Raw genomic sequence first — 12,832 nt, 5'->3', positions numbered from 1 at the left:
TGATGATGACAAACGGACGAATTACTCACTGGGTGCTCAGGTGCATTGATTCAAGCAGTCACTTCCATCTCTCTACTCTACTCTCTCAGGTATGGATACCGACCTGATCTTTTTGGTTGAAGTAACCAAAATCTATCCACTGGGATGTGTGTGTGTGGGGGGCTTCAATGAATAAATCTTGGTCCATGTCGTTGGATTGATCCGCTCAATATCTTGCTTGTCTCGACGATATGATTTTTGTTGAGAGAATATTGATGATTATCCAATCGGCAGTGATTTCACTAGAAAGTATGGAACTTGTTATTCTTTGAGAGAGCACACCACAACAAAAGGTAAACCCTTGTCCCTATCTTATCTCTTGATATGTTTGCTATATTTAAAAATTAGTCCAGGTGTATACCCATTTATTGCGCCTCTCTCTGCCCCATATTTTTTATGTTTTATTTATTTCTTTTAGGATATTCCATGACATGACATCATGATTGCCCGAAGTAGTTCTATCCTTTCTCAAACCTCCTCATCCTCCAATATGCATAGTGTTTTTGGCAGTTCACTATAAAGTTGGGCTATACACTTTTTTGGGATAAGTAATTTTTTCCTCATTACCAAAGCATTATATATAAACATCTGAAAGTAACATTAGGGCCTACAACAACATGACCCCTATACATAAATTTCAAACAAAAGAAGAAAAGACATGATCATCACGATCAACTCCTCAATCAAGACTCACTCAGCAACATTTCTGATAGCTATGAGTTACCCTCCTTTCTTCAGCTAAAAATTGAGGATCAATATACATAGCAGAACACTAATAGCAATCCTCTCTAGATCTCTAAGGCAGGTGACCATATTGCACTTGATCTTAATTTCAAAGAAAATCAGTTTCAGGCACTCCTCTATAGGCATCAACTTTTGATAGAAATATTTTGTATTTCGTGCATACCATACGCAATAGACGCAAGCTGCAACAGAAGCTTTTTTTTTTGCATTCCATATGGGCTATACTTGTTCCTTAAACTGATTTTTGGAAAGAACTGATTTATAGTTGTACCAACTCCCACTTGGTCCACAACTAAATTAGTTTAGAGCCTAAAAAACAAACTAAAATAAATTGGTTCACTTCTGAAACAGTTTTTACCAATAAGCAAAACAATTTAAAATTGGACCAGGTTCAAACATGTTCTAGTTTAGAAAGTTGTCAAGCACACCCTTATGGTTATTGATTTGTCACTTTTTAGAATGGAAATAGGATTCTTTATCTATTTGGCTAAAACAGATATATAATATTTGTCTACACATTAATCTGATTGTAATCAAAATTTCACAAACACGTATTTCTGATTATTTACTAGGGCATGAAACATATTTCTAAACAACCACATGGATTTAGATAATTAGATATTCTCGTTAAAAAAATTAAAAAAGAGGGGGCATCTTATTCGTTTGGCTTATTGTAAAATAAACCTGAAAATTAACCTATCTGTTTAACTTAAAATATATAAATCAATATTTAAACCATTGTGCACATATACAGCATGCTAAGAAATAAACAAAAGATACTCTGTATGCTGGATAAACATTAATTTAGTTTGAGTGGTTATAGCTAGCATTTGATCGGCACGATCGAAAAGTGGCACCCAAAAAAATAAAAAAAAATAAAAAAAAATAAAAAAAAAGGGGGAAAAAAGGCACGAACATTTAGAAATAACAACAGTTAATTTCCGTTTAAATTACTCCAACCCCAAACACATTTAAAGATAACAACTACTAATTTTCGTTGCTTCTCTAATGATTATGTCTTTCCTCTGACTTGCAATTTCAGAATGGAGAGGAAGTTTTAAGATTTTGGTGAGGTAAGAAAAAAAAAAGAAATAGAAATCTGATAGTGAAACTCCAAAAAGAAATCTGATAGTGGGATCCAGTTCAAAGCCAGAATGCTGCTCACACTTACGTAATCAGTTAACACTTATGAGCTGATTGGTTGATTTTTTTCTAAAACCTCAAAAAGAAGAAATCTGATAGTGAAACTCCAAAAAAGAATTTATAAGTGATTTCCTACCAAAAAGTCTGGAAATGGATTTCCTAAAATAAAGATCAAATCAACCAATGGGAGGGTGCCAACCACCCTCCCTTTTAATTTTTTTCAATGTGGTAACCAAACAAAGAAAAATAAAACATTATAGAAAATATATTTCCGTGATTTTTGTTAGCCAATCAAATAGGCCCATACATTATATAGGTCTATTGTCAGTGAATGAGATTCATTGTAAAATATCATATGTATGGTTGATGCGGTATACTTAATTTTGGGGGCTCTACAGTAAAACATCATCAATTTTTTTATTAGACTAAATCTCTATGAACTTTAGGAGTTATTGTACATAATCCCCATGAACTATTTTATTTCACTAAATCTAAAATTCAAGTCAAAATTTAAAAAAATGAAAAATTAAAACTTATGAACAGTGAAAAATTTATAATTTATAAATTATAAAAACCGGTTGACAGTTTTGAGCTTAGCAAAAAATACCTTAAACGTTTAGAAAATGGCAAAATACATGCTCAACAGTCAAACTTTTACAAAAACATGCCACGAAAATATCAAAACTTTTAAAAAGAGCAAAACCTATAAGTTATATGGAGTTCCATGAAAATTTTAAAATTTGTAAAAAACCCTAAAAGTTTAGAGATTACAAAATATACCCTTAAAAAGTCAAACTATTACAGAAACAAGCCCCAAAAAAATAAAATTTACAAATAGTACGAAATCTATAAATTATAAACCGCAGCATGGAAATTTTGAAATTTGCGCAAAACAACCTACATGTTTTAAAATTACAAAGTACACCTTAAAAAAGTCAAATTTTACAGAAACATACCACATAAATATAAAAAATTATAAATAGTACAAAATCTACAACTCAATATAGCAACGTGATTTTTTTTGAAATTTACAACAAACACCTTGAAAGTTTCAAAAATGCAAGATACACCCTAAAAAGCAAATTTTATAGAATACAGGCTAGATATATGAAAACTTACAAAAAGTATAAAATCTATAGCTTATAAACGGTAACATGGAAATTTGGTATTTGCAAAAAACACCCCCAAAAACTTCAAAAATTATAAAACACACCCTAAAAATTCAAAATTTTAAAAATAGCTGAGAAGTCAAAACTTACAATGGGTATAAAGTTTATAAATTAGAAAAAGTCCATTAAGGAAATGATATTTGCAAAAAAAAAAAAAACCCCTACAACTTTTAAAATTTATCAAAAACATCCTCAAAATTTAAATTTTATAAAAAACACCCTGAAAATATATAGACTTCTAAACAGTAACAAAATCTATGAATGATAAATAGGACTATAAAAACTTTGATCATGGACTCTATGTTAAACACATGAAAATTATAAAACAATTAAATGAGTTACTTGGGTCCATGAGTCACTCGTTTAATAAACGGGTTGACCTTATTATTTGATGGGTTGGATCGGACCAATATTGTACGGATCGGGTTGAAATTTATATGGTCGAGTCGGGTCGACCCGTTTGCCACCCTTACCAACCAATCATCTAGTTTAGGTAAAGCGAACCCATCAAGTGAAACCGACCGAACATCGTTTTCCTCGTTTCATTCGGAAGAAAGAAACGCAACACAACAAAGTCAGAAACTTGAATTTGATTTTCTCTATAGCAGCAATTAACATTCTCTATTTTAGAAGTGTAAATTCAGACAACACTTCTCTCACTTGTAAATTGAGTGAGGTGCTAATAAATTAGTTAAGAAAGATATTAAACACCTCTAAAAGTATAAACCAGGTAATTGTTGCGCGCAGCGAAAATTTCGGCAGCACTTCGACAGCACAACAAGAGAGTCAGGTTACAATAGAAAATCTTTTCACAAAGGAAACATGAACCTTAAGCAAAATACCTTAACAAAGTGGGATATCAGCTCTTCCTCTCATCAGTTATAGGACTGACTTGTCGAGGGAACCTAAATAAGCTATTACAAATCACACAAAAGCGAGACAACCAATTTTACGTGGTTCGGCAAATTGTCTACGTCCACGGGACAAGGAGGAGGGAGATCTACTACTAGAGAAAGAGAATACAAATAGGGTTTACAATCGCACAATTAAACGCTCACACAAATTCTCAAATCTCTCACAAATATCTCTCTCAAAAGACGGCCACCAAAACATGCCCTTGTACGAAACCCTAGAAGAGACAGCCAATTTTTCTCCTCTGCTCTCCTCTGTCGAGATGCGGTTTTTTTTCTCTCTAGCAAGCAAAACTCCTTGCACGCCCCACTTTGCTCAAAAAAAAAAGAAAAAAAACCCTAGGAATAATTAATATGGTTTATATGAGCGCTGCTACGGGGACCCAAAATATGGGACCAAGGGGTGGGACTAGTGATGTGTCCATCCCCTATTGGATAATGAGTTGGCAATGAGTTGGTCATGCCAACTCATTATCCAATAGAGGAGAGACACATCACTTGTCCCACTCCTTGGTCCCATATTTTAGGTCCTTGAGGCATTAATCTTGCCAAAATAGTTTAGAATTAAAATTCATGACTTATTAATGTCATCCTTTGTTTTGTTTTCAAGCGTAGACGATTCATCAAATATCTACCAATCATGTAGGTAGGTAAATCGGGCCCATCCAACGCAACCGACCGAACGTCGTTTTCCTCGTTTCGTTCGGAAAAAAGAAACGCAACACAACAAAGTGGGAAACTAGAATTTGACTTTCCCGGTGTTTATATCTCCTAGCTCCCCCCAGTGATCAGACCCCTTCCCATTATTCTCACCATGGCCTCAATCCTCCTTTCTCCCCCAACGCTGGTCCTCATCGCATTACTATTACTCTCCATCGCTGACACCGGAAACGACGTCATCTCTGTCCACGGCAAGCACTGTCACCAGGCCAACCCGCCCTACGGAGAGACTTACTTCCACCACCCTACTGGCCGCTACTGTGATGGCCGTATCATAGTCGATTTTATCGGTTTGTGCTATATATACTAGATCGATTTGTTCTTCGATCTTGATCTGTAGTCTTTTATTTTTTTTGCCTCTCTTCTTGATTTTAAGAAATTTAATTTAATTGAATGGGGGACGCATGCACATGCAGCCGAGGCCCTTGGGATGCCTTTTTTGCCCCCGTTTCTTGGAGGGTCGGGCAACAGCACCGGTCCCGGTTTTGAGTTAGGAGTGAATTTTGCCGTTGGTGGGGCGACGGCGCTTGATGTCGAGTTCTTTAGAGAGGAAGGGATGAGAGTTACGTGGACGAATTACTCGCTGGGTGTTCAGATGGAATGGTTCAAGCAATTGCTTCCATCTCTCTGCTCTTCTCCTCCTTCAGGTACTGATCGATCTCATCCTCTCGCTTTACTTTCGAGTTTTTATCTTGAAAGTACACGAATCTATCGACTGATCAAAGAAAAGTTAGATGGAGGAAATCTTAGATTGTTTTAATTAAAAGGAAACTGGAGGAAAATGATGGGATATAAAACTTCTGCTGACCGCAATCGTTTTGCACGCATGCGTTCGTTATTATTTAGTAAGTACTTAATGTGTGCACCCCCACCCCCCACTTTGTCTCAACTCATCTCACCAACTCCATCTGTTTGTACCAACCATTGTGGTTTCTTTTTGACTTAGCTATTAGAGTCCTAATGAACAGAATAGAGGTCAGTTTAATAGTGCCTTTTTCTTTTTCCTGCTTATTTTTTAAAAGAAGCAATAAAAAAAATGGTGTTTAGTAAAATAATTTTGCAGGCTTATTCAAACTGATGCTGCTTTTAAGGGGTTTGTTTTAGAAGCAGATTGAGAGTACTTCTACAAGTGGCTGCACTTTTCTAGAGTTTCTATACCATAAATATTATTTAAATTATAACAATACTACCTTATCTATTCTGAACTATCTTGTCTTCCCCTCTTTAGTTTTCGTGCCACCAACCAACTTGTTTAGAGACAATTTATAATGACTAATTGCCGATCGAATGATATTTTCATTAGCTTATATGAACAATTTGTCATACATAAGCTCCAACTCTACAATCACTAGACTACTTTTGCGCTGGTAGAAAGAAAAATATGAAGTTTATGTTAGCTTATATATAAACATTTATAGCAATGCAAGGAAAGACAATTCAAGGGGAAGCACCTACAAAAGTAGTTTAGCAATTGTAGTCTACTTAGGGGCTGTTTGGTTCATGTTTTTTAGGTGGTAAAAGAGGGGAAAGCTGCTAAAAATGTCAGTTTTTTGGCAGCTTTCTCCTAAAATCAGCTCTTAAAAAGCAGATTTTGGTGGAAAGCTGCCAAAAAGCTGACATTTTTGGCAGCTTTCCCCTCTTTTACCACAAAAAAAAACTAATCCAAACAGCCCCTTAGTGTGAGACATTAAATTATGCTGATATGACTCCAGAGATAGAATTATGTGGGCTGAGATCATTTTTGATGTATTGGGAGGGATGCCTACTTTTGGATCAACTCATGAATTTTCAAGTCCACTAACTTGATTGGTTTATGCTCAATAAATGCAATTGACCAAAATCAATAGATACTCTGGGCTCTGTTGACTCAAAGACACGAAATCTTAACTGTGAGAAAATAATCCTCCCCATATATGTAATGGACAAAGTTTGCAAGTTTTGATTATTAATTTCTTCTGATTTTCGGTATGAGAGTAACAATCTCCATCTATTTAGCTAAAACGGAAAGAAAAGATTAGAGACATGGTACCCTTCCCAATAAAATATTTTAACTATATTCTATCTATTGTTATCTAAATGTCCCAAAGACAAGTTTTTCTGATGCTTGACCAATGCATGATGTCAAGGAAAACATGTCTAAGGTACATGTGGACACTCAAAACTGTTAAGATATCCTAGTTAGCACAAAAAAAAAAAAAAGAACAAAAAGGGTGAAGATGAAGATAATGAACAATCAAATAATATATTTTCTAGTTAGCACAAAAAAAAAAAAAAAGAACAAAAAGGGTGAAGATGAAGATAATGAACAATCAAATAATATATTTTGTTGCTTAGACAGGATCATGACAAATAAATATAGCTTCTGTGAAAAAAAAAATCTAAATAATAATAAAAGCAACTTGTCATACTTTTCTTTATTTCTTTTCCCAAGTCTAATGAAGGTATTTTCATTGTTTCATCAGATTGTAGTAACATCTTGAACAAATCACTTTTCCTTGTGGGAGAGATTGGAGGAAATGATTGCAATTACATGTTTTCTCAAGGAATGAGTCCCAACAAGATACGGACATTTGTTCCAAAAATCATTCATTCAATCGGTGCAACAATCAATGTGAGCAACAACGTTGTCACTTTACCATTTATTCCCACTAAGATAACATAACATCTCTTCTGTGAGAAATTCTTTTACAATCTCTTACTTTGATTAATTGCTAGGAATTGATTGAACTAGGAGCCATGTCACTTATAGTCCCAGGAAACTTCCCAATTGGATGTAGCCCTTGGTATCTCACAATGTTTGAGAGCTCATCCTCAAGTGAAGATTATGACCCTCGAACCGGATGCATCAATTGGTTAAATGAGTTTGCTGAGTACCATAACAGCAAGCTTCAAGAGGAGCTTGACCGGATTCGACGACTTCACCCACACGCAACCATCATTTATGCAGATTACTACAATGGAATTATGAGCATCTTCCGCTCACCAAACCCTTTCGGTGAGCTTTAGTATACACGCTTGTTCTTGTACGTGGTTTTGTGAATCTTTAAAAGTCGAACGGACTTGATTGCTTTGTAGGTTTTGGAGCTGCCCCTTTGGCTGCGTGTTGTGGAAGCGGAGGTCGTTATAACTTTAATGCGTTTGCGTTGTGCGGGACGAGTGAGGGAGGCAAGGTGTGTCGTGATCCCTCGAGATTTGTTAGCTGGGATGGGATTCATTTTACTGAAGCAGCTTATAGGGCTATTGCTTCTGGAATGCTGAATGGTTCTTTAACTGTTCCTGCAATGAACGAGATATGTCCAAGTTTAGGACTCAGAACCACTCGGAGTTATCAAACATTGTAGAGGAGTGTCGTAACGTAAAGCCAATATTGTAGATAGATCTTAGGCATTTTGCCCGAGTATCTTATAGAAGAAAATGTCGTTGACGATGAGGATGTGAAGTATTTACGTCGGGACACCGACCTTGTGGACTTAAGCAGGGATGCTGAGTATCGGTACTCAGAGTGGTGTCAATAGAAGTGGATATGACATGAAATATATGTTCACAGCCTCTTTTCTCAATCGCAGGTTCAGATGTAGCTGTATACTAAGTGCTATTATTTATGAAAGGTTCTGTAGAAGATTATATCGACAGAGCTATTAATAAAGAAATCAACTTTTATGTTTTTCCTTATTTTCTGAATAAATACCTACTCTATTGTTTAAGCTACAATTTATCATTATCTAACCGTTTCTCTTTCGCCAGTGAGTCACGTTCTAGTGGATTGTTTTCCATATGACTTCCTCCCATCTAGGTATTTTATGGTGTTGGGTATTTATAGATCATACTTTTACCTTTACTCTAAACACGTTTTCCCCCTATTGAGGTGTTCGTGTGTAGGTATAGCCCCACATTCAAAAAGTTAAGAAAGAACGATGGAGTTAAATAGTGTTTTGGCTCACATTAATTATTAAGTTTGTCTTTCTTCTCTCTTTAAGACCCACATATGGACCATTTCTTCTAGCAACCCTCAATTTAAAAACTAATCTAATTATTTTTATCCTTATATTTAAGGGTCATAATCTTTTTCTATCCTAAAAAAAACACATAAAATTTGTAACATATATACAATGGCATTAAATTTTAGCATAAATTTCACTTCATTAACCCCCTACCCCCCCCTGAAATTTTTTCAATAAACCGTTCTAACGTCACTAGTCCATTAACAGAGAGAGACAAAAATGCCCCTTTTTAAACATACCCCAAAATTTCAATCTCCTCGATTTGTATGGCATGGACCTTAGTTCTCTTCCCTCCTTTGAATAATAATCCTCATTGCGGCAACATTCATTGTCATTGCCATTGACTACTACACCTCTATCTTCAGCTTCAGTGGTTCCATCAGACATTGGTAATTATGTCATCTCCTTATCATGCGTGAGGTTAGTATAATGGATTCCTACCGCAACCTACCCTATGGCGAGACTCTCTCCAATCATGCCTTACTACTTGCTTCTCTGATGTTAGGATCATCGTCGATTTCATCAGTTCAAACAACAAAATTTGATGGTTAATTTTAATGAGAAAATTAATTGAGCATGTGTACGTGCAGCGGAAGCCCGTGGAATTCCCTTTTTGCCTTTGTTTTTTTGGAAGCAGTTAGTAGTTATAACTTTGGTTTACGAATGAATTTTTTCCTTGATAGAGTGACTGCGCTTGATAATTATTTCTTTAGAGAAAATGGAGGAAAGTTAGATGGATGTATGATGTAGCGGTGGAATCAAAGAAAGACTTACAATGTGGACTTCCTCCAAGAAAGCCTTGCGACAAAGACTTCCGCAAAGACAAAATGCCAAAAATTGGCTACGGTCTCTTCAAGAAATTTTTTTATTCAGATCTACAAGATGAAGATCATTGCCAAATGACAAATTATTTATAGGAAAATCCTAAAACCCTAAAAGAAGTCAAAAATAAAATTACTAAATTGCCCAATTGAAAATAATAAAATAGTAAAGTGCAAATTTGAGTGTCTAAATGATTTTAGATGCTAAAAAACAGAGGATCTCATGGCAAAGCAATGAGTCTTGCTCGTGTGCCCGTTTTGCTTGAGATGTGCAAATTTCGGTCTATTCAGATACTTTGACCTTTTGATCCTACATAATTTTTTGTCTACATCACTCATCCCTACTTGAAAAGGACTCGTGCTCGAGGATATTTTAGGATAAATAGGATCATCATGGAAGTGTCGGAGAGATCGCCCATCCATCTAGAAGGTCGAGAACATATGCATTATCATTGATCTTCTCCAAAATCTTGCTAGACCCAATCTTCTTCTGCTTCAGCTTTCATATGTGCCTTTAGGAAACCTCTCCTTGTGCAAGTGCACCATAATCAAATCAGTTTCAACAAACACCTTAGATCGACGACTCTCATGTGTAGATTGTTTATTTTTTGCATTGGACGCTTCAATGTTACGTTTAATCTCAGCCTGTATTTCATCGATCTTCGCAACCATATGTTCAGCAGCAATACTATATCCCAAAAATTTTGGAAAAGGTATCGAGTCAAGTGTATGCTGTGAAGGTCGTTGATATACAATCTCGAACGGAGTCTTAATAGTTGTGTGATTGACTACGTTATTAAATGCAAACACAACAATAGTGATAGTCAAATCCCACTGCCTGGGTCTATCACCGTGCAAACACCAAATAATTGACCCCAGAGTCCGATTGACCACTTCAATTTGCTCATCTATTTGGGGATGAAAATGAATGTTGAACTGCAACTTAGTTCAAAACATATACCACATGAATGCCTAAAATGACTAAGAAACCTGGTATCCAGATCTGAAGTTATGGATTTAGGAATACTATGTAAGCAAACCACCTCCCGGAAAAATAACCCAGCAATGCGAGCAGCATCTGAAGTCTTCTTGCATGCGATAAATTACACCATCTTCAAAAATCAATCAACCGCTACAAATATAGAATCATGTGCTCTTTGCGTACGTAGTAGTCCTAACACAAAATCCATAGAAGCATCTTCCCAAGGAGCTATAGGAATAGGTAAAAGTGTGTACAAGCCCGCGTTCTGAGACTGTCCCTTGCTAGTCTGACAAACCATACACTTCTGCACAACTTGAGAGACAACGTGCTTCAATTGTGGCCAATAGTAACGCTTTTCCACCATAGCAATTGTTTTATCCCTACCAAAATGACCTCCTCGATGTAATTCTTCAATCAACTTCTCTCGCTTGGACCCCTGTGGGATGCATAACTGGTCTTTTTAAAATAGAAACCCGTCTTACAACATGAAAGGACCAACAACATCTCCCATGTTGCGCCATGCCCACGCAGTTGTGAAGTCAACATCATCTTAGTACAACTCTTTGAGGCAGTCAAACCCTATTATTTCATTCTGTATGGTCCCAACAAATTCGCCTGATGACTTAAGGCACCAACCACCTTGTTATGCTGTCCACTTTTGTGTTTGATTACAAAAGTAAGGTACCCAAGGGGCATGCATCCGATTAAGATTTTTTTTGACCATTCATGTATTTGAGAGCCTCATGATCCATGTTCAGCATGAATTCTTACTGAAATAAATATTTCTCTCAATGTTTAATTGCTCGAACTACTGCATACAACATGATTCATAAGTGGTCTACTTCCTCTGTGCATCACTTAGTTTTTCACTCATAAAAGCTACGGGATGACCCGGCTGCGACAAAACTGCACTAATGCCAATAACAAAGACGTACGTCTCCAGTTCAAATGCCTTGCTAAAATTTGATAAGACAAGGATGGGGGCAGTGGTCAACTTCTCCTTAATAATTGCAAATTTAGTGTCTACATCTTCATTCCATTGAAACTTACCTTTCTTCATGCACTCTGTAATGAGTGCCATGATGGAACTAAAATTTTGAATAAATCATCTATAGAATGTAGCAAGACCATGAAAACTGTGAACTTCACTTATAGTTTTAGGTCGGGGCTAATCAGGGATTGCCTGCACTTTCTCCTCATCAACCTGTATCTCATCGACAGAAATGACATATCCCAAAAATAGTAGTTTAGGAAGCATAAAGTTGCACTTCTTCAGATTCACATAAGGTTCATTTTCCTGCAATTTTTTGTTCAACATTCTCAGTTTTAGACTTACTATAAATTAGGATATCATCAAAATAAACAACAATAAATTTATTAGTAAACACGTTCAGAACCTATTGTAGGCTTCATGAATGTATTAGTGTGCATTGGAGAGTCCAAACTGCATGGTAAGCCACTCATACAGTCCCTCTTTAGTTTTGAAAGCCGTCTTCCATTCATCTCTAGGTCCAATTCTGAGATGATGATAACCACTCCGAAGATCAATTTTTGGAAAGGCCTTAGCACCTTGCAACATGCCAAGCATATCGTCTAGCCTAGGAATTGAGAATTGATACTTCACTATGATTTTATTGATAGACCGCTTGTCAACACACATCTGTCAAGTTCCGTCCTTCTTAAGCACAAGGAGGGCTGACACTGCGCATGAGCTCATCCTCTCCCTAATGTATTCCTTCTGTAATAAATCCTGCACCTGCTCCCACAAAATCTCATGCCCGGTTGAGCTCATCCTATAATGTGGAAGATTAGGAAGTGTGGGTACGAGGTCAATATGACGCTGAATATTTGGAAACAGAGGTAATACAATAGGGAGCTCTTCAGGCATGACGTTACGAAATCCCTCCAAAAGCGAATTTAGCCATTCTGGAATGTCACTCATCGGACCGGTGGATCCCTTATTCACTGCTACAAACACAAATGGAGTGCGTAAAAACTCCTTTTGAAAATCCCTCGCGATACATAATGATACTACATATTTTCCTTTAATTTTAGGAACACTACTTCCTGTCAGGAGACATAGAGTAAATTTCATATCGTCTTTAGTAAACTTTACTACATTCTCCCTTCCCTTATGACACACATCCACATTAAACTACCACGGTCTCCCTAATATTAATTGAGAGGCATCCATATCAACAATATCACAAATAGCTTATCCATACATCTGCCAATAGAAAAACTGACTATGCTCTATTTGTTGACCTTGATATCACCAATGGGTTTAATCCAGCCAACTTTG

At 36.3% G+C, this 12,832-nt stretch overlaps 1 protein-coding gene across 1 annotated transcript; it reads left to right on the top strand.

Moving 5' to 3' along the window:
* LOC109842123 (GDSL esterase/lipase At1g28600-like) lies at positions 4,821-8,398 on the top strand. The gene is made up of 5 exons (XM_020411033.1): positions 4,821-5,016; positions 5,143-5,373; positions 7,189-7,337; positions 7,442-7,721; positions 7,802-8,398. The coding sequence occupies exons 1-5, from the start codon at positions 4,821-4,823 to the stop codon at positions 8,065-8,067; spliced, it is 1,122 nt and encodes a 373-aa protein (XP_020266622.1). The 3' UTR covers positions 8,068-8,398.

The sequence above is a fragment of the Asparagus officinalis genome, chromosome 5 (assembly GCF_001876935.1).
Source record: "Asparagus officinalis chromosome 5, Aspof.V1, whole genome shotgun sequence".
Taxonomy (NCBI): domain Eukaryota; kingdom Viridiplantae; phylum Streptophyta; class Magnoliopsida; order Asparagales; family Asparagaceae; genus Asparagus; species Asparagus officinalis.
Note: the sequence above shows the minus strand (reverse complement) of the source record. Positions and strands in the feature narration are given on the sequence as shown.